Here is a 24,401-nt window from a genome sequence, read left to right on the forward strand (position 1 = left end):
GAAAATACTTACTTCTTTGAGATTGCAAAACCATGAACAAGCCATTGTTACTTCTTTTATAATTGTTTATTTAGGCAAAATGAATTAGCTATTTATGTATGTGAATTACAAGATCATTCTCATTGTTATAAACAATCATTCAAATTATTGATAAATATTTTTTAACCGCTGCGCACTTCAATTATCAGTAAGTGTTCCCGGTGTATAAAATTACCGAACGAAATCAAATTCAAATGTGAGACATATCCGCCGAAAAAAATAATATCACTCAATTTTAGACGACTAGTTATAAATATACAAACTAGTTTCTTTAAAGACTTCTTAAAGGTCACTTATTTCGTTGTTAACGCTTAGATTGACATGACTTGCCTATACACGTGTGAGTAGGTCAACTGGCGAACGTAATTATGACTTCAACAGAAACATCAGAAAAATTAATACAACTCACTGAGCGGCGTTTATCTGAGCCATTCTTCAATTAAAGCCTTCTCTAACACAGCTTATTTACTAGGTAAACACTCGCTAACTTCAAATCGCAAATGGTTCCATCCGCATACTGTCGAGGAAATAGAATTTCAAAAAATAAAAAATAAATAATGTTATTATAATAACATCTCAATGGCGTTGCCAAAGATCAGATTTTTATTTACAAACGAGTTCAATAATTCGAAAATAAAGCTTTAATTTGCATATGTGCTTCGTTAGGTGTTAGAATCTTCCTATCTAATAAGGGGAATTAAAGTACACTTCTGTACAATATTTTTGTCGCAAGAAATATAGTTCAGATCTGTGAATAATATAATCACATTCCTATCGGTGTATCTACAGAGAAAACAGTATAATTATTCACGTTTTCTGTAAAGTGTGTTACTTTATCTTAATTCAGATCTGCAATGTACGTTCATCTTTGATCTTATCTGTCATATGAAATATGTTACACTAATAACGTATTCCACTCCTGCCTGCATTAATATGTGAATAATTTATCAAATCTTACGTAACAGTATATGACAAAACTACAAGAACATTGTTTCGTAAAAGCTCTGATAAATTGAGACCGATAAATGTAGATTATATTGCTATAGATGTCTAACATGCCATTTGTAGGTTGAATGATTTCTCCATGCAGCCCTCTCATGAGAATCAACCCTTGCACGTGTACCCGTCCTCGTCACGTTTCTGCATGTTGAGCACGTGAAATATTGCTTTTCGGTCCAAGGTCGAACTTAAAATGGTACCCTTAAAAATCATAAAATTGTTTCAAATTTTGTTTAAAAGTATCAATAAACACACGCTTATCCGTCTCGTGCAAAATGTTAAATGCTGATTTAAAATTATGAAAAAGCCATAGTCGCGTCTCAAACAAGGAATCATCTGCTTAGTGACATTTCGCAATTAGCCATGTGCCTCTCGGTTAATGTCAAATTGTAGCCGGTCTACACATGAGTACATGGAGGTGTCTAAACAAATCTGTACCAATAACCCACGATATGTGTTATCTTCATTTTAAATCGGAATATTCATGAGAGACGGATTAAATATAGTGTACACAAAAGGATTTCTTAAGCTAAATTATGTCGATACAAGAGTAAACTTGTAATATATCAACAATAGCGTGTGCGTGTATATACCACACCTTTTAGATTTCATTACACAAATATATGTTTGCAATAAATTTATAATTATTTGTTTCACTGTGTTTTAATTTAATTAATCGAAAAATTTTCCAAATCTGTACTTTGACACCATACAAGGGATGTAAGCATTTGATAAACTGTACTTTGATTTTTGACGATGCTGCCATGACAAAATTCTTCACAACGGCGACCTATGTGAAAGACCGAGCCAGTCCGATTGAGATAGCTCGATTTTTCTAATCGGCATACCTCGCTGATTATCATTGATAAAGGTAAAGGAAGCTCAGCTATAAATAGGACAGCATATTCTGGGAAAAAGATTTAATCATAGTTTGAAAACATTAATTTTAAATCAGTAATATTCAGTTCATGATATGTTTATAGATCAATGAAACAACTATAAATTTTCTGTATTGTATTTGACATTTGTCGTGATTCTGTAAATACATTGCGAATGAAAACGTGTATAATTAACGTTTAATGCGATCATGAGTGTAAAGAAAACGAATTATTTCGAACCTGCCATTTGTAAACGTTAAAGCGAGTATGGTATATAAACAGCAAAATAGCCGTGCGCTAACTATGCATTCTTCGGTCAGCAGCTGGAGCGTGCGCGTAGCGACCGAGGCGAGAGTCACCCGCAGAGGATCTTCCTAGAGGGAACTTCTGCGAGTGGCTCTGCTAATCCAGCTGAATCCGCTACCCTCGAGCCGGACGTCTTCCACATTGCTGGGATTGCTGTCTTCCCCAAGATGCAGCGGTCGGAGTACAGGCCAACCGCTGTTTATAGTCGGGAGCTCGCTGACCCGGACCTGCCAGAGGTCCCGTCTGTAGGGGACGGGAATAGTGGGACAGCGAGACCACCAGTGTGGAGGAAATACGGGGCGGACCAGAACAGGCTTCTTTCCTGGGGAGGTATTGAAGCATGCCTGGAACTTCGAGGGGGTGGCCTTATTGAGGGACCCCGGGACAGCGGTACTCAGTACGCTCAACGCACTGGGGAAACTGTCTCGGGGATGAAGACGACGGCCGGTGACAGCGAGAGGGGCCATAAAGGCAGAGCTGCTTGCTTGCACTCCTTTGGTGGAGCTGCGTAGAGACAAGAATTTGTCTTTGGAATGTCAACTACCAGTGCACATTAAGGTCTCATTGGCCACCGTGCACTGGTATATTTGGATCTAAATTATATCTTTGGCGAATACCCGGGAAGCCGGGGTAAATTTGACCTACTTTGGCTCAAAATTTATATTTTTCCCCTGAAAGGTCACAGGGGCAGGTCGATCCATAAAGACTTCGTGAAGAGGCCGGTAGGACCTGAAAATAAACTCTGATACACACGTGCGCTAACTATGAAACTCTCTCTTGTGCGTGCTCTTTCATTTTGCATATTTTAATAATAAACTTTTCAAACAGAAATTACAGAGCCACATCAGTGCACACACTATGTTTGATAATTGATTCGTTTGTTGGATATTGTTTTCTGTTTTAAACACATATTAGGTCATATCGCGGAGATTTAGTTAACCTTACCATGTGTTCATGGACGAACTCACGTATTCAATTCATATTCGACTATGTGCTTATACCTACTTTCGGGAATCATCATGAAATTATTGCTGTACTTAACGAACAAACATGCCAAAGCTTATTGAATGAGAGAAAAAACAATAATAAAAAGAGAAAAATTATATGTTCATGCACATGGGCATGTAAAATCACGTCCGTATACATAACATCATTAACTTAGGAAAGGAAACAACGATATATAAAGCTTGGTATGATATACATGTGCAATTAAACAGCATGGTGCAATTAAAGAGCATGTCAAGTTTTGAATACATCTGCTACGTAACGTAATGTTATAACCCACACACGTTTTACTGTAACAGAACGTTTTTTAAGATAAGTGGTACAGAAAATACACGACGAATATCTTTCTTTTAATATTTCTTGTAATAATTGATCGAGAATGTAACCCGCCTCCCAGTTTCGCTTAATGGGTCAAGTTCCCCACGGGTACAACTTCCCCGTACCCCCAAATTTTTTTTCGTACCCACAATTTTTCGTACCCATTTTTTTGGACCCACATTTTGTTTCTAACCACTTTTGTTTCGTACCCAATATTTTTTGGCATAATTTTTGTTCCCAAAATTTTCGTATCCATTTTTGTTTCGTACCCAAAATGTTCGTACCCAAAGACACAATTGTGGTGATAAACTTAAATCGATGCTTTTATATCCATCCTCTTCGAAGGCATCGTCACACCAGTACTGTCAGTACTTTGATTTTCATTGGAACCCAAACGAACTATGGAAATTATTTCGTTGTCTTTAAACCATTAACATTTGGGGCAGTAAAATTATTGACAATGTGTCCCATTTAAGCAGGACAATATTGATGTTGATAATTCAATTGTAAATTGAAACCTATAAAGAATCACAAATTCATTATTAAATTACTATTTTTGGTACTAATTGGCATCATACAGTAGTTCGTGAGGTGCTTTACACCAGAAAGCGCCAATGCAATAATACATAATTTATTGTTTCCATTCGATGGTCACTTCATTAATTATCGAATCTAATTTTTAAAAAGTTACAATATAATGATACCCTTTTACGATACAGTTAAGTAAATGTGTTTTCATTTAGGTTTCAAACACGAACTTAAAGTCTACACGCGGTGTCCTTTTTTCGTACTGAACAGCGAACAGCCAAAAAGGTTATAAACACTAATGTAGTTAATGGTGTATCACTCAATCATATCAGTATCATGAATATACAATGAAATACCAAACACATTTTAAACGAAGATCAAAACAACTTCATGAAAAAGACGTAATTGCATTTCACGTATAACTCGCTGGTGCAAACTTGTCGATGTGTTAAACCGTATTTGTGTTTACTACCGCTTTTGTTTTTTATAAAGATGTGTCGGTATCATAAGGATGTACATATACAATTTTGACATGATGTTACTGATGCAATAATTAAATTTCACGCATGATAGTGTTAACAATTGTAATTATCTTTAAATTTGAACTTTTTAGCCAGAGTATTTTCCTTAATACGGGTAAACTTTGCCTTTACTATGAAGAACTATATATCACGGCGTCATTTTGTACTTAGGCAGTTAATTAGCTAGGTTTTGTAATGCACATTCATACAAACTGGTATTTTCGTGTGTGTTTTTTTTTCTCATTCTTTCAACAAAAATCTAAATACGATTTTCTCTTATTAATAATCGTGTGTTAGTCCTTTTTCCACATCAACACAATTATTTAATGTTTATTGCATTTCCGTATCAATGTTTTACTCATACCAGTGTTCTTTGCTTACCGCGATACGTAAAGCGTGTCTGGTTTGTACAATAAATCATTTTTCATTCTGATTCAGTGCGTGTACATAGAGAAACATATATTAGCATGCAAAGTGGCAATAAATAGTAAATGATCATCATTACGGATTGGTCAACTATGTGCGGATGTGGTACTCTCCTGTACGACAATTTGAACATACGCATAAGGTGGTTTTAAGTGTTTTTTTTAAATAAAAACTGAACCAATTACCGGTTTTTAAAGACTAACGATGAAATCAGGGTGTGTTTTTTTCTACGTAGTTGACTCGGTTAACGCGTTTTGGTATTCCTTTAGCAGTGTTCGACACAACCTATTCTGAATAATGAGTTCTTTGCACTCGCTTTTCCTGAAAGTTTGAGCTCGACCATACCTCAGGTAGTCAAAAATTGTGACACTTTTTACACCGTATTTTTCGGTGTATGACACATCTGAACGATTAACTGTTTAAAAAAATCATGGTTGGTTTCAGATCAAAGTTCAAAGTGACTGCTGTTCAATATGCTTGTTTTCATTTGTTATCTCAGATTGCAACATTATTTAACAGATGCCAGTAATATTTAAGTTCATTATTGTAGGTTGTTTTTTTTTCTATAATGCATTTATATATACTTGCTTGTTGAGCTTCGGTAATTGGTGTAACAGCTGATTGCTTTATACATTTTCATCATAATATATAACTTAATATAACTGAGGTAACACAAAGCCACTGAAATTATTTATTGATAGTGATATGCCGTTATTTAAGCACAACTTATTCACAGTCGTTTCCAACTTCAGTGCCTTGGGACCGTAAAACGTGCATTGTGTAAACAATTTCTGGTATTGTAATGATTTTTAAAGTGATTAGAGACTGTTCAGCGAAAGTTAGTCATATAAGCTAAAATGTCTTAGCTAAAAAACGACCAAGATGGAGTTGATTCAGAGTTCGAGAGTTTCCCTTATTGCTGCTCGCAAGCACTGCGACAAAGAACCAAAATAAATAATTTCGGATTGTTTTGTTTTGTCGATGTATTTAAGCAGAATGATGAGTGGCTTATTTTTCGGACGTTAAGAAGTGCGGGCATTTTGATTTCGCGAAACGGGATTATATCATAATCCAAAGATGATATCGTTCTTGTTCGTTTTGACCCCAGACACATGCTTTGAGAAAACGTATACGTAAAGGGGAGAATTATTTTTTAAATTCAAAATATCGAACGCCGGACCCTTGCGATTTCATGAAGAAGATTTTTGGAAGTTATCGATATTAAATATAGAAGTCTTTATAAATAATTTGAGTCCAAAGCTGTAGCAAGTTTTACCACAGGGGGAATTATTTGAACGGCTGTAGCAGCGGACTTCTATAAGACGTTACATGGAAAATAACAAGTCTCTGGCCCTGCTGCTTCAGAAAAGAAGAGTTTCAATGTGTTTACTAACACATTGGATTAAACAAGTAACCCATAGGAATGGGTCAATTTTAACAAAAGAGGGATAATTTTAACAAAGTTTTGACAGGACCAGTATACGATGTCAAACAAAACATAAATCACTGCCCTAACGATTGGAGAGAATTTTTGTTAATATATCTAAGTCTTAAAATATTTCTTCATCGAATGGCGTTGCCAGTTTTTACTCGAGGGACGATATTAAAAAAACTTGTAGAGGACCACAATAAAATAATACATGCTAAACAAACACACCTATTGGCCTTACGGTTTCAGAGAAAACATTTTAAGTGTTTGCTCCTTACATATAAAGCGCAAGCTACGCTCAGGGAGGGGCAAATTTTCACCACCAGGTATTATTTAGAAAATACATTTTAAAACTTCAGACGAACCAAACGTTCAGCAAGAGTGACTTCTAAATAATTCTCCTTAAACTACTTTCACCTTATGTCGTATTTTGGATTGGCTAGAATCAGTTTCGATTTCAGTTGAAATATCATGAGTACAATTATTCTGGCATGTAAATTCTGGAATAGTAAGAAACTTTTCATTTAATTTGATATAGCAACCTTGTTTTTGAACGCAGTTTTGTAATGAACCCAATTGTCATTTAGACCAATCTTCCTACAAAGTTTCGCGAATATTGGAAATATATATATAATATTGAGTTTTAACAATGTACATTTTGGTAACGGACAATGTAAGAACGATGCTTAACAATTGGCAAAATGTAATCACAAAAGCTCACTGTAAGCAAGTTGTGTTCATTAGATCTTATAAGACTCTTGCTAGGTACATGTGTGTAAGCTAGCACGGTGAACACGGTTTTTATTCAACAATTTGGTTAACAGTCCTCTGCGTTCCAAGTCGTTTCACTACAACTGGTATATGGAATTTCTTTTTTTGCTGACATACACTATACAATTGACAATGAAAGTATTTGCGTCATTTTAATACAATAATAAGTATACACAATTCATCTTCTGAAAACAAACTTTTAGTATAGACAGACGTTTTCATGGGATAAAAGAAAAATACTTATTCCAGTGCAAAGTCCAAATGATGGTATTGTTCTGGTTTTATAAATACTTCCGACATCACTTAGTTTTGAATGAACACTTCTCACTATCAATAGACCAGCGGTCTATAATATTCCTTGTTAATTAAGAAGAACTCTTAAAGTTCTCAAGCAATTGTTGAAGTGTGCGGTTATGGCTTAGAATTAAAATCTACCTTCTGCAGTATGTAGAGGTTGAATATTAAATTTTCATTTGAATTAGACAATAAACAAATGCAACTTTAAGTTTTTATAGACAGTGTTCGACAATGACTATTCTGAGTAAGATGTTTTTTGCACAGACATTCTGATTTTGCGAAACGAAGGGATTTTTTTGTTTATGATTCAAAGATGATTTTGGATTGACTTTTGACTTCCGTGACACACAAACAAGGAGTCCGAGTATCATTTCCAGAAGTCCCGGACCACCGGACTCCTGTTAGTGTCGAGCATTGGTTAGTGCCATTATTGTTTCGGATTGTTACAAGAACGCGAAATCACTATTCGCGATTGCGATATAAAACTATTTCAACCAAATACGTTGTCATTGTTTTTCGGCAATTCTGCTTAACTACAAGTGGTTAAAATAGTGTTATACTATCGAGTAAACCATTCTTTGGGAACATGGTTTTAAATCTTTCCAAAGGTATTATTTGCACGGCAAAATGATATTTACAAAACGACAGTAAAACGGGTAAAAGCGATGTTATTGAATATATAAAACAAGTTACCTTATGATGTATTGTAAACTAAAATTAATGTTTTGAGAAATTAATGTATAAAATCAAGTATATACGCATTTTATAAAATCTCAAAAATCAACGTATCCAGTCAGGAAAAATCCCAATATATATTGCAAATATATGTTTGTACGCAGTATACGTGTTGTTTCTCAAACAAATATAAGGCGTAGTTCGTTCTTTTAATCACGCCATTTGTAGTTAAGAACCACAACCGAATAATGTGATTCTCAACAAAATCAGCTATTACGTTTACTCCTTTTTAAAATGCCAAATCATCGAGTAACAATGTGTTATTAAATTCAATGAAGGTATTCGTATAACACAATTCGAAAGTTCGCAGTAATATGTTAAAATTCGTAAGTTCGGAAATAAATATAATCAGAAATTAACTTCTGATCAAGGCTTTCCTTCTAATCTAGCAGCCATGACGTATACAAAACTTGGCCCTCTTTTATATTAAAATGTGTCAAATAGTTGTCATTGGTTTTATGTCTACCACGCACATACGTTGCTATTAGTTATAATAACTGTGTGACCCACAACAAGCGTATGGTTTTCATATTGTTCATAATATGTTTTATGAAATCGGTTAATGTCATTATATTGTATATACTATTATTTAAACTTTTCAAACAATCATATATGAATCACACACTTTGTTGAACGTTAATATCGACTATTAATAGATTATTGAAGATTTAATGTCTAATTGAATCTGAGATATAAAAAAATATAAATAAATACGCAAACAAAAATAACTTTTATATTTGACATTTTTTGTCATACATGTAGATGTTGACCCGTAACACAACAAATAGGTACATAATAAAATTATGGTATAATCGAAACGAAGTATGAATTTGCGGTCATCATTCACAATAAAACAGTTAACGAAACTATGTATTTATCTCAATCACGCGCAATTTGACTCAAAATGAATCCAATTATTTGAAACATCTGTGAGCAATCCTTCCAATTACTAAACTGCATGTAAAGAGCCCAGTTATTGAATTGCCAATTACAGTGTGCATTGCTTTTAATTTGTGTTAATTTGAACCGTTGAGAAAATAAACCGTTTTTTGTGTTCAACTTATTGGTGACATACTAGTACCGATATACCATGGTGAGCAAAGCTTGAATCTCACAAACTTGTATTTATATATTGATATGTAGCTCTGTCGGGTCACTAAATGTTGCATACAAATATATTGTTGGAGTCCGCACACGTATTTTGTGCGAAAGGTTAGTATTCCCGCTCATGGTTTAATTTTGTTTTCTTTCAGTTATATTCTATCATGGGATCATTTTTTAAACATATTTTAAACATAACAGATATATCAATTACCACATACGTACTTAAATAAATATATGGTAGGGGTTTGCTTATCTACCAAATGCTCTTTAAATGGAAACAATATTCATACACTAAACGTATCAAACCGAACATAGCATTTAGCTTCTAACACCGGAAAATGACACTTAATGTACAAACCCATGCTCAAGTGCACACACTCAATATTGGTAAGTAACACGAACAAAATAACGCTGTGGTGATATGTTGCACACAGAACAAAGCCAACAGACAAGATGCCTGGATCATTTGGATTGTTTCTCTGTGTTTTATATATCGGTACGTTTTTGGAGGTTGTTTTATTTTTGTGCATGTTCAGATGATGTAATAATAAATTATACATAAGCATTTATAAACTAAAATGAGAGTCAACTTGAAGGCGTTTTGGTTAGAACTTTTATAGTTACGAATTTGCGATTGTGAATGACTAAAGTCATTTGCATTTTCTTTTGTGTATTTTTTTTTAAATATCACAAAGTTTTTAACTTGAGAAGACATTTATTTAAATTTAAACTGTATATCATTAACTGTGCAATCGCAATATTCTGTGAAATAAAAATAACAAGGCGCAGTTCAAACCCCATACACTAATTTTAATGCATCGCATAATATTCTTTGCATTGACCGTTCCAAGGCGGTGACCCCAGCTTTGTTCTTATATATGTTTATGTTGTTTTGTATTGTGCTGTTTTGTGCTGTTCTGTACTGTTTGGGCAATCGGTCACTTGCATTAAATAAAATAACAACTAATTGTTTATAATAAGAATTCAATACTGCTCCAGCAGCTGGAGTTTCACTTCTTTATATTGTACGTGCGTTCATGCTTTACAGTTCGTCACTGTGTTATTCAAAGAAATACTATTTATAATACGGTCTAAAATTGTTATGTATTTATATCATTTATCTATTTATTACATTTTATCAAAGACAAACGCATTATTGACATCACACAATTATTATTCAAGTCGGTCCTCCAACATGTACACAACATTCCTGACGACCGAATAACTACCATTTGTGCCAACTTTGCCAAGTAAAAATCAGTTTCACATTAAACTGTTCCTTTTAATACTTTCCTATTGAAAATATTAGAAGAAATAAAAAATGAATCGAGAATGATATGTTTATTGTTAGAAATAAGTTCAAGGTCGTTGACTGAATCGAGTGTCTGTAAAAACGGATGAATATTAACAGTTGCGCCTGCAAATAAGGATAAGGATTTTCATTCAAATAGTTAGTTTGTTCGATTAAATGATAGTCCATTTAAAAGTGAAATCAATTGCAGACGACCGAAAATAAGTGTGTATTAGTGGAGTGTTACCTTTCTATTTATATAAAGAAACACCGTATATTAAAGGTTGTGCGTAAATACATTGAAAGGCGAAATTGATTACTTCATTGCCATATGTTTGCTTGAATTCAATACACATTTATTACTTTTACTATCATGTTTTATTACAAAACATTTCTCAGGAACTTCGCATGTACATTTTGTAAATATTCAAATATTAGAACGTGTTAATCGGCGCGTAGGAGTACGTACTTACGATTGCCGGTGATCAACTATTTTATTCGACCCTGCTTTATAAGGTCAATTTTTGCAACAGAGGCAGGATAAACATTGTTAGTGTCTGATCTTTATCATCCAGTTATAAGTCCTTATATTTAAATCGCTGTATTCCACAGTATACAGTCCATTTAAGCCAATACGTGTGCGCAAAAATATCGTCATATATTAGCCTGGGCAGTCCTCATAGGCTTATCAGGGAAGATATTTTCCGCCTACTTTGGATTTACAATTAGAAGAAACCTCCTTGATTATAAGGTCGGTGCATAACTGGGATAGAAAATAACAATAAAGGAAAATGATTACAACCCTTTGATGGCTGGTGCATTGTGTCATTTGGTAAATATTTTGTATTGGACGTTGTACCTATCATGATACAAACCCCTCATCGACCCGAAAAACGGTAGCCATATGTTGTTTAGTTTCTCGATTTCCTTCTTTCAAAATAAAACATTAGATCGGATATTGAGAGAACACTTTTACACCAGTCATCTGTTGCAAAGTTAAAAACACTTTAACATATAAATGTTATAAACTTGATATAACGAAACTATTTATAACGCTGATATTTACTTCCCCCCTCCAAGAACTTCCACCCCAACCCCACAAAACTCCCTTATATTCAAGAGTGTCCTATGCGTGATACGGCACCATCTGGGAATTGGCAACGGCAGAGTTACCATTACCGAGGCAGCACGGAAAGTGGCAAAATTGGTATATACAAAATACTTAGACGACACTGTTTTCTGTGTTTCATTGAGCACATTCCGAGGTAGGAAAAAATACAATGAAGGAAAAAATAGGTATGGACGGAGAGGTTAAGAACTGTCAGCTGGTATTAAACAATGAAAATAGTTATTTAATACACTGAGTTATTTGAGGTATAAACCTGCAGATGTGGATGGACCTGCACTTGACGTGTGTCTTAAGTCGGTAGCTCCCGAGTACCGCCACAAACCCTGGAATCACAACATGGAATTTCTCCTCTTCATTGAGAAAAGGCAAGTATCCAATGTGCTGTTTGATTCAAGCACATACGATATAGGTGTTTCGTTCGTGCATCAGTAGACTAGATATGTCATTTTTACAATTTACCAGACTCACTGATTCAGAACCCTCACTTAATAATCGCTTGGCCTGCCTCGTTATAGCAGTGATCGAGTTTCTTTACCAAGGTGGCCCTAGAGGTGTTTGACTGCCTGGATGTGCACTTCTGTGTTCGAACCATAGAGAAAGATACCACCCATTCTCTGAAAATTCTACCAGAAATTTAATAAAAGCTAAAATCAGCCGATCAGTGACAACTACATTACACTAATAACATTTAAGTATCATGTAGTGTCTGACATGCTTTTCAGTAGTGTGACTTATACACAGGAGGTCCTGAAATCTGTGGCAGAAGTGGCTGCTGTATACTTGAATGTGATTAAGAAGCTGATTGCTCTGATACCACCCCACATGAAGACTGTCCTGGCCAGACAAAGAAGGGACTATGGGTTTGACTAGGAGACCTTCCCAATTTACAATCCTGTCAATAAACAGGCAACATACGGGTGAAGAGACAATGTGGTAAGGTGGAGTACAGACAAAAGAAGCAAGGCACATTTTACGCAGTCAGTAGGTCAATCATTTTACAAATGACATAGGAGCTAAGTAAATGACAGATTCCATGATTCATATGTTTCAAGGCAGCAACTCAAGCAAAACAGTTGAACTAAACTGAAACTTATGAAGGCAAAATTCCAGAGTGGGAAAGAGCAAAAACAGGAGATGGTTGAAAGAAAGGAGTGGAATAGACTAGATCTGCTTGGCATAATGAAATCAGAATGTTGCCCCTTCACTTACAGTAAAGTGAGAAGTTCCTTGTAGAAGAACCTCTGAATAATATTGCAAAGCTTGAGAGAAAGTACCACACTTCTGACTAAAGTTTATCAAATGTTACAAACCTATGTGACATTGTCTAGTGGACAGAGAAGATGAAAACAGTACCGGATTGTAGACGTGCTCTCATGGCGCACATTGGAAAGAGTGTATTGGAATATAGAAATATGCAATACAGTCTTGAAAGGCTAAGCACAATGTGTATTGCTACTTCAGACTGAAATGTTTAAAATCTGTCCATGTCATCATGACGCAATATAACATATTTTACTGATTTGTATCTGAAATAAAAATATTTTCCAATGAATTTTCCGAATAAGTATTTAAGCGTTAGCAGTATGTACGAATAGTGAAAACAGTAAGAATAGCTTATAAATACGAAGCTGAATAAAAAGTAAATGTCACTATTTGTGATCCTTTCTTTTATTATAAGGTGTTTGTGTGTGTAGGGGATTTTCAAATTTCATAGTTACTTTAAGGTGTAACATTTATTGCATTATCAGTGTTCAATAATTCCTAAACGAGTTTGAATGCATTTAATGCACGAACAGTATACAGACAATCAGAACGAATAGCTTATGAATATTAGTCCGATTGAGCAGAAAATTCCACATTTTGCTGTTCCGTATTTTTATTTTCGGTTTAGGGGGGATATTTTCAAAATACTGAGTTACTTTTGATGTCAAAGATTGTGTTTGAATATTTTGCATCAAGTCCCACTTGGGTGCATTAAAATGTTGAACTTGATGAATTTACCCCCACTCTTTCGGCTTCCGGATAATTATATATAAGCGGAAATTGTAGACCCAGATAAGCCTGTGCGGACTACATATCTTAATATGGGTTTAAACTTTACGCATATGAGTTCAGTTTTCTCACAACGCGACTAAAATGAAAATGTGTCTGATTTTTGCTGATATGACATACCGTACGTAAATGAAATCGAAACAGGGACAAGATAACAACGCCAGCGGAAACATATCAAGGTTGCAAATGCTGTTTGTTTCCTTTGATGAAATGTCGTCGCGTGTATGCATGCAAGTTCTGTTTTTGACAGGACAGTGATCGCATGCAGAAAATCATATTCAATTTAATAATGATTAATATTTCAAATGTACTTAATTAAAATTCATACAACAATAAAGAATCACAGTTCATATGTGATATCAAATAAATCATATATTACACAGTCAAAGAATCGAGGACAAAATAACTATTTCATCCTTTGTATGTAAAAGTGTCCGATACACAATGAGATTCTCCCAAATGTATGAGTCATTCCGCCTTGCCGCCCAAACTGCGTTTTCTTTTTAAAAAAACTTTCTTTAAAGAAAATGTTTCCACAAAGTGGAAATTGACGTACCTGATAAGCATGTGCGGACTTCACAGGTTAACCTTGGACGACAATTAATGCAAATGCTTTAAAACCCATTTTCCCAGAAATAGGCTTACATGTGAGATGCTTGACTATAAATTTATTCGTGTTTTTTTACCAATGAGGGATGCGATCACCCTGATTTATTTGAAGGCGTATCCAGAAAAAAAAATTCAGAGGGGGGGCTCAACAGGGGAGGGTGCGGGAGGGGTGTTTCCTTGCGTCGTCGATTTTTTTTTTAATGGCACCTTGAAATGATGCGATTTCCTGCTTTCTAATCAGCATTTTGCATGATAAAAGTGCATGTGAAACAAATAAGAATTTGAGTTCACACATCAAGTGTGACAGACACACGGACAGACAGACACACAGGGGTAAATCAAATGTCTCTAAAACCACTAAAGTGGTGGGAGACATTATCTTTATCAATAACTTTTTTTAACGGAGTTAGATGGGTGGACCTCCTATTTAACCTTGTTGGATATCCTACTAGGTCAACTTAGGTACAACATTAAAATGTTTATGTCCATGTCCCTATGAATGGAAAGCAGGCACACAGCGGACAACCTGTCCTGACCCATTGATGATCTTAGTTTTGTCTTAACAAGTCCTTGGGCACTGATACTCCTTTCACACTCGCATGATGTGACAGGGAGCACACATGATATGGACAAAACAGTGTAAATGGTGGGGTACAGCTGGGAATCACAATGTGCAACAGAGCCCTGAAGGGTAGTAGGTGGGTTGGGTACACCTTTCCACCTAGCCTGCCATATAAAGTGCAACTCGGCAGGGAGGGACTGAGGGGAAGGGAGATCATCATTGAACCATTCAAGGTCACAAGCACTGACAGGAGAGGAGCACATTTGTTCAGGTATAAACTTCAATCCCATGGCTGCCTTAGTCTGCAAATCACTGAATTGGGTGTCCATTTCGTTCACAAAAGTGTCAACAAAGGGAGTCGTTAGGTTTCTTGTGTAATTTAATTCGGGTGTTGCTGCCTCGATGTTGTCACGCTTTAAGAAAATGATTTAGTTTCATATAGCAAAGTAATTCTTCATTTTTGAGTCTTTTTTAATTTTAAAAACTATGAATGAACATCAAAGCAGTTAGCCCGATTTGTAAAATAACCAAATCAAAACAATATTGACTCAATAGTAATTCGTACATATAATGCTCTTTAGAAATGAGAATGCCAAAATGACCATATACGATTATAAACACGTCGATCATTTTTAAATTTAGCATGACATGTTTATTGCATGCAATTCATGAGGTGTTTGATTATATTGTTTGATCGTTATTTCAACATAATCTGAGAAATTTGTGTTCAACTTTAGACGCAGTAGTAAAAAGCTGTTAAGGTTGCTTATAAAGGGTGGCAGAGTAGAATAGAGATACAAGTAAATCCATCTACAATAATGGGATCAAGCTGTGCATTAAACTGGGGATATGTGTTGATATAAGCGCTTCTTATATCCGGTAAATAAATTAGTTAGTTGTTTTAACTTACTAACGACACATAGTACTGAATAATTCCTGTAAAATGTTTAATCATTAGTACATGTATGACTTCAAACAGTACATCATAATTCAATAGTGTTTGCTTCCTTTCGCGTCCTTATAAAAGTGTTTTCTTCAATGGCTTTCGTCTAATAATTAATTATTCGTTAATCACAATCAAAACACATACTGTAAATATTATCAAATTCTTACAACTTATATAAATACATTTGTTTAAATGAGACTGATACAAATCTTGTTGTTTTATCTCTGTTTACCGCAAATAAATGCAAATGTGAAGTTCCGGCTGCGTAGCAATGAAACAACGAGGGCTTAAGCCATTCATATGATCGACACCTATTGTTTTATTGGTTGATGTATTACGGGGCGCAATTTGTTTTGATTCCAATCTAATCTGAAACAAATGATCTGATTCGTTGCATTTGTAATGAAAACTGCTATATATTTTGTGTCGCCAAAAATTCCTTTTGGGTTGTATATTGGTTTGTTTAACAACCCTTAATTGTTCTTTATAAAAAAATCATCCATTTAGTAAAACAAAATAATGCAAGGTGTATGCAAGTCAAGCTACATAAATGGATTTCTTTCATATATAATGTATAACAATTACAGTATATATTATTATCTCATTTGTTGCAGTTTTCCTATGTCAAAGCGTCTCAAGTCTTCGCTGTTACTCGTGCTTTGCAACTGGCGGCAGAAACAGATGCGAGAACTACAACACGTATAAGACCGCAATGAGCGGCAAGGGAGACCCGGAAATGACGAAGAATTGTACGGATCCATTTGATAAAATATGCATCATAGAAACATTTGCAGTTCTGGGTAGGTCAATTGTTCTCTATTATTTCCTTGTACTTATATCTTATGCATACAGACAAAACGACCGGACAAACAGTCCTTTCGTAACAATGAGTTTTATACAATCGTCCTTATTTTAGCCCACTTAAATGAAATCGTGATATGTTAAATTCAATGTATTTCAATGTTGTTGTTGGCGTCCTTAAGTCTCGAGAGACAATGGACTTGTGTTCCTAGGGATGTCACATTTGGTTTCTTGTGCAGCAGGAGTGGCAGTCTCTGCCGCTCTTAACATAAATAAAGGCCGAGTCGGCTGCCGACTCCAGCTGTTTTTCCCTTCTAATATTGCGCCTGTCGTTGGCAAACTGACGGATCCTCTCATCTCCCATCTGCAGTCCAACATGAACAGCGCCTCTCCAATTGCATCGGAACTGAGAAAAGAAAGCAAACGCTTCCCAGGTGCTGTGGTTTAAGTCAATAGCTTTCAGGTCGCGCTTTCGAATGTCCCTGTAGCGGAGATGTGGCCAACAAGTTGATCACCTGAGGCAAGCTGGCCGCACATTACATGACGTCTTTGGGGAGTCGGCCGTTGTCCATCCGATGCACATGACCCATTCAACTGAGACGACGCTGACAGAGAAGAGTGTTCGTGCTAGGGATGGATTACTTCTACAGCCCAACGTTATTTGTCTCGAAGTCGCCCGATGAAATTCCAAATTCTGACGCAGCGCATATAAAATGCGCTTAGTCATTTCCCCTCGGGCGCGTACTAGTTCCAAGATTCACTGGCATAAAGAAGAGTGCTGAGCACGGAGGCCTGGAACACAGCTATCTTAGTGTTTGTAGTCAGCATGCTGTTGTTTCACACTCTCTTTGATAGCCTGATCAGATATTTTGAGGCCTTGCTAATCTGCTGGTTTATCGCTTCATCCAGTGAGAGATCGTCAGTGATGGTAGATCCAAGATATGTGTACTGGCTCACGGCCTCTTATTCATAATTGTTGATGGTGATGCGGGCTGATTCGGCATGCTGAGCCATACCCTGTGTTTTTCTTCAGACTGATTGTCAGACTGAGCTCGTCACATGCCTTTACAAACGGTCCAACCGTCTCTGTTGTTCGGTTTCGGGATGACCTGACCAGCAGCATCTGCAAAAACATGTCTCTGATGGTGACCTTCCGTACTGTACGTTGTGCCTTTAGTCGAGCCATGTTCAACGGGCTGCCGTCCGACCGTGTGTGGAGGTAGACACCGTCGGTTGATGTTCTGAAGGCATGATGCAGCAGGACAGCAAAGAAGATGCCGAAGAGAGTGGGAGCGATGACGCAGACCTGTTTGACGCCGCTGCACATGTCGAAGGCATCTTACTACGAGCCGTCATACTGTTCTGTGCCTGTTATATTGTCGTGGAACAGCTGGATCAGGCCCAGGGGTCTCGGTGGGCAGCCAAAATTTGCCAGGACGGTTAAGAGTCTATCCCTTCTGACAAGGTGGAATGCTTTGGTCAGGTCTAAGAGGGTCAGAAGAGGGAACTGTGTTGCTCTCTGCACTTTTCTTGCAATTGTTTTCATAGAGATCATATCCGTGATTGATCTCTCTCAGCGGAATCCGAAATCTTCTACAGTCGGTGCCTTCAATAATCAGGAGGGGTATCCCTCTGTAATTTGAGTAGCCGCTTCTTCCGCCCATATCCTTGTCCAGGGTCATGATGTTTGAATCTCTCAGGTCCTGAGGTACCGCTCCATTTGCGAAGCACTGAGAAAAAAGGTTGTTCCGATGTTCTAGGAGCACTGTTTCCGCATTTAAGATCTTACCATCTTGCCCTGAGGTATTTCGCTGAGAAAAAGCTCTCGATTGCATTCTTACGTTTTGGTACAGCTGGTTTCAAGTCAAGTTCCATCATGAGGGTGACAGTTTTAATTGCAGCAAGGGCATCGTATGTGACCTGATTCTGCTTCGAGTATAGTGTGGAGTAGAGTTCCAACCACCGATCCCTCTGCTTGTCCTTGTCATGGATGGTCTCGCCAGTGGACTACTTCAGTGGAGCAGTGGTCGTCATTGCAAGGCAAATGGCTCTCTTGATGTCATCATACATGCTCTTAATGTTTCAAGTATCGGCGTATAGCTGGATGCTCTAAAAGAGCTGAAGCCAGTAGTCATTTGCGCATCTCCTTGCTAGTCTCTGCACTGCACTTATGGCATACATGTACGCCTGCAGGTTCCTATGGCTAGGGGAGCGCATGTATTACAGGTGGGTTTAGCGGAGTTTTTCTACGGCTTTAGTGAGTGTGGACGTGTAGGCCTTAAATCAATAACTGTTTAAGTCTGCCTCTTTCCAAAGACTTCCATGACAGTGTTTGTACTGTCCATCTGAAGTGATCTCATTGCTGTTTTGCTGCGCCATTAGGAGGTTCTAGGCGGAACACCTCTGAAACTAGCTTGTGTATAATGCAGCACCTAGTCGGGGAAGGCGGTCGTGCTAACAACAATACGAAGTATTCACTCAGGTCTAGAGCGACGAACCTTCTTAGGCTGAAGCATCATCTTGCAACAAACCAGCGAGTGATTGTTGTCGCAGTCAGCACTGCGAAAGGTGCGGCTAAGGAGGACACATTTCAAGGCAGATTGGTAATGATCAGGTCGGGCTGATTCCATTGTTTGGATCGAGGTTTTATCCAAGATACTTTACGCCGTGGTTTGGTCTTAAAGAAGGAATTGGTGATACTGAGGTCATGGTATGAGCATAACTCCAGGAGTCGCTGCTCATTTTCATTCATCTTTCCAAATGCGAATTTTCCAAGACATGTGGACCACGAGTTGTGGTCGGCGCCAACACTGGCATTGAAGTCACCCAGCAGTACCAGGTGCTCTTCTTTGGGAATCCTGTTGATAAGCGAGTCTTGCTGGCTGTAGAACTCGTCCTTAGAATCCTTGGTGGAACTGAGTGATGTTAAATAACCACTGATCAGGTTAACTGGTCCAGAGGTGATGTGGAGGCGGAGTGATAACATTCTTTTGTTCCTTGGTGGCATGGGTTTATCATCCCAGCGGAGGATTTCGGACAGGAAAACCAAAAGCCATACGCTCTCTTGTCCTCAGCACTCTTTCCTTGCCAAAAGAAGGAAAAGTCTTTTCCTCTAAGGGTTCCATAATCAGCAAGCTGTAGTATGTACAAGTTTCTTGTATTATGTTTGTTTTAAACATTAACGCAGTTGTGTGTGTCTTTAACAGTGATTCAGTAAGAAAAGTATTAGCTTTATGTCGGTTTTCCGACTGCCATATACAATTTCAAACAAGTGCAAATACATGTTTTGTTTCACAAGCAAATCATTTACTGATAATAAAATCTACATGGACTATGATTATTTACGTCGATGGGTAGGAGTTTATCAGGTAAATATAATGGAGTAATAAATAAACACTTTTAAACTCCTTTTTAAGTCCATATTTATTTCATTGATAAGCGAATTCAGAAAAAAAAACTGATAACGAATGATCAATATTTGCAAGTTTTATGGCTTCATAGATCTTTTTTTTTTCTTCGACATATTTGATAGCAACTCAATGGTATGATTCACTTATAAGAAATGCTCACTTCCAAAAGAGTGAACTTTTCATACAGGAAAGCCAAAAATGTATTTTGTTTTATACGAACACTGTCTGCCATGTGTTACCGTAACGTTTTGCACATACATTTTTATATCGTTTAAAATGATTGAATTTATTATCATTATAATAAGCATGAAAACGTATTGTATTTAATAGAACATGTGTTTTGTAAGCAGCATTTCTATGATGGATGATTTAAATCCTTTTGTCTGCAGGAGCAACAGTATCTCACATTAGAGATTGCAGTAATGACGCAAATTTTTCCTTCTCCTCGAATCTACAGAATATAAGGTAAATACATACATCCATCGTCGCAATGTCGAGTGCATTATTTAACCTCTCGTTTAATTACTGTATGATATTGTATTTTAGTCGCACTATGAGAAAAGGAGGTTAAATGCATGTGCGTAAAGTGTCGTCCCAGATTAGCCTGTTCAGTCCAAAAAGGCTTATCAGCGACGGCACATTCCGGCTAAACTTGAATCTTGTCAAGAAGAGTCTTTCTTGAAACGAAATTTTCATTAAAAGCGGAGAGTGTTGACCCTGATTAGCCTCTGCAGACTGCATAGGATATTTTGGGACGGCATTTTACTCACATGGATTAGCCGCCCTTTTCCAAGTGCGAGGCTCATATAATTGAAATAGGAAATGAGTCATTGGTTATTTCATTTCTTGATTTACCAATATGAATAGATATGTTCTCAATGTGTATAGTTTTCAAGTGGATGTTTATTTCATAATGAGATGAGTAAAGGTGTGTATATTTAATTGTTAATTGCAGCACCTCATTGAACATCGATTATCTATTTTTACTGCAAAGCCTTCGACAAAACATCTGAAACAAACAGAAAGGTGGATCAATGGAGCCTTGTTCTTGGAAAACTGGGCTTAATGCATGTACGCAAAGAGTCGTTCCAGATTAGCCGCGCAGTCGTTTAAAAGGTGTCTCTTCTATGCGAAAATGCAAGTAAGCGGAAAGTGTCGTTCTTGATTAGCCTTTGTGGACTGCACTGGATAATCTGGGACGATATATTACGCATATGCATTAAAGCCATGTTTACCCAGACCGAGGTTTAATAGAAACTGGTTAAGGGTTTAACGGTTTACACGTTGTAAATAACAGGGGTGCATACTATCGTCTCTACAGCCTTGACCCCACCAAGAACGAGACGGCATGTGAATGGGACGGTCAACACCTCGTATGCCTCACGAAGTGTGTCGGTGACTTTTGTAACGGCCCGATTCTCGCTGAAGCTTGTGCTGCGCAGGCGAAAACATTGATCACATTTATGTCACTTATTTGCTTTGCATTTTCATGGCGTTAGTTTGATTCGTCTTTTATTGCGTTGTAAAAAGTATACGTGGCTTAAATATCAATGTAAATAATCAAATCGTATCAAAAGAAAAAAATCACAAATTGATACTTCGGCTTATAGTTTTTTTGATAAATTGGTTATTTCCACATTTATTTAACATTCTAAGGGCACGTAAAATTAATTAGTTATAAAGATTTTCGTCGGATATGCCGCAGATTGAATTCGTTAAATGTAATTACACTATTTGTATTGAAATAGAGCCCGAAGTGTCCACGTTACAATCCACATTTTTTTAACGTCGAAGAGCAATTATATTGGTGGTATTGACCAAATCACAAGACGCGCATTATTTAGTATAAATATTACTTATCCTTAAAACTACTCTTCTTTTTTAATGAACTTATGAATGATCTGATTTAAATGTGATGCTATGATGTTAATGTTTCTCAACAACTTAAGGTTTTGCGAATTACTCGGGGACGATTCTGAGGTTAGGAGCTTCATTGAACCGGTTAAACCTCTATGCTTTCCTATGGCGGTTCAAAAACGCTGACGTCAGTTTTAATCATGTACGCGTCTGGTTGTTGCGTGTTTTTTGTGTGTGTAATGCTTATACTGTATTCCGATGTAGACTGTTTGTTATTTAGCCACTTTAATAATACATGATTTCCGGTGTATCTTAAGCTCTCTGCAGCCGAGGGTTCTGTTCGTTTATGTTTGATTACGTGGCTGTTAAAAGCTAAACAACAGTTCATGTTTTGTGTTTTTTTAGTTATTAAGTGTTTTGTCTGTATTTTGTACCACTCGAATTCAGCGGTCATCATTGTGTACTAGCGATCAGTAAACGGTGCATACTAGTATGTCATGTTTAATAATTTCACATCGTATACTCGAATGATACTTTATTGTGTGCACAAAGCATTCATGTAAACGCCAACGACACTTTCATTTCCATTTAATCAGAACACTAACACGTTTTTAACAATCAAATCTCGTTGATTTGAGGAAATAGGGATCTCTTGAACGGGAAACGCTAAACAGAAAAACACGAATTTAATTAATTAACACAACCGTAGTCACCACAAACGGATATTTCAATAATGGACTTGACTGGTTATATTGTATAATGTATTTCATATAAAGATTTATGCTAATACATAAGCAATAACGTGAGATGTACATTTAGGAAATACCGTTATGCTATAGGCATATGGTAATTAACGTAACTAAGTAAGTTGATTAACAGTGTTCGTCACTAAACGGTCGCCGCGTTTATTTTTTTTAAAGTGAATACTTGCTACAGAACCGCAATATACTCAGTACCACTTTTATCAGAATGTTGATACCACTCTTGCCTTGAATACTTGAAATAATCGAACTTTTTTAGAGACGTCACACAATCATTCACAAACGACGCTATCGTCATTTTTTATTACAATTGCCATAGGGTAATTCGATTTTCAAATCCGATGGTTAGTGGGTTTTAGTAATGATAAACATGCATAAAATATGAAGGTTGCGCATTATTTTTACAATAACGACGTTTTTGAAATGATAAATATTATTCATATATATATATATATATATATATATATATATATATATATATATATATATATATATATATATATATATATATATATATATATATATATATATATATATAAACAGTTTGTCAATTATAAGACATTGTTATACATTGTAAAACATATTCTTGTAAGAATTTACACAATGTCATTAAAGTCTATAAAACCATTACATATGAATAGGTTATTTATTTCATCTGTGTGAAAAACATGTTTGATTGTTTAACAATTTAATATCACTTTATGTAATAACATGTTCATATACATAAGTTTTATTATTGAAAACTCGAGTTACCTACATTTGTAAGTAATAATTTTGGAATGTTTCTTATAAAAACACATGGACTATTTTATTCTGAAAATAATAATATAATAGTGCATAGAAATAAACGTTTATTATACGACATGGTGTCTTCTTATTTAATAAAATGTCCCTGTTAACTTTGGTGTACATATTGAAGGTCTTTTGCTGTTTTTAGATGGTCGCTTAGCGACCGTCTAAGGTGGTTAGTCTAAAATTCAGGTCGATACGCCTTAGCTACTATGTTGACATTTTTCAGCGTCGCTGAATTATAACTTTAAACTAGTGAATAAAGTGACTTCTGGATCGAAACAAAGACAAATAATATGAAGAACAGCACTGGCTTCGAGTCATTGAAGCTGTGAGTTAGTAATCGCTTTAATTTATGAAATACAGACTTGTTTTTGCTCTCGCCGTGGTTTCTTGTGGGTGGGAAGCACTATTGAAAAGAATCGCCAGCAGAAGGGTCATGACCCTTAAAACGTCACGCATGACTGAGCAGCAGATTAGCATAGTCGCGCACTGTATTTATTAATCCCCAGAGCCGTTGGCAAATAACAATGACTACTAACGGTATCAGCGACCAAGCGTACCAATCAGTATACCGCGATTCAGACCAAACATCTTTAAAAACAGTGCAAATGAATATCGCGGATCATTATGAAAGCATGTCACTCACGGGGGATAACCTGTGCTTTACGACACTGAACCCTGTGCAAAGTTACCCGTTTTCACCAGATATTCAATGCGGACAAACGAGACAATTTAGTCAAAACGTTGAAGAAAGTTCGCAATCACTCATATCGCAGATCCTTGAATCATCATTTCAAGTTGACGACGTCGTCTTTGATCGCCTCAACAATGAACT

The 24,401-nt window shown here is 36.4% G+C and overlaps 1 protein-coding gene across 1 annotated transcript; it reads left to right on the top strand.

The window, feature by feature from the left end:
• Positions 1 to 9,785: 9,785 nt before the first annotated feature.
• On the top strand, positions 9,786 to 22,488 carry LOC127874310 (uncharacterized). The gene is made up of 4 exons (XM_052418558.1): positions 9,786 to 9,852; positions 16,560 to 16,745; positions 20,546 to 20,621; positions 21,454 to 22,488. The coding sequence occupies exons 1-4, from the start codon at positions 9,810 to 9,812 to the stop codon at positions 21,653 to 21,655; spliced, it is 507 nt and encodes a 168-aa protein (XP_052274518.1). The 5' UTR covers positions 9,786 to 9,809; the 3' UTR covers positions 21,656 to 22,488.
• The last annotated feature ends 1,913 nt before the right edge of the window (positions 22,489 to 24,401 follow it).

Source organism: Dreissena polymorpha, chromosome 3 (assembly GCF_020536995.1).
Source record: "Dreissena polymorpha isolate Duluth1 chromosome 3, UMN_Dpol_1.0, whole genome shotgun sequence".
Taxonomy (NCBI): domain Eukaryota; kingdom Metazoa; phylum Mollusca; class Bivalvia; order Myida; family Dreissenidae; genus Dreissena; species Dreissena polymorpha.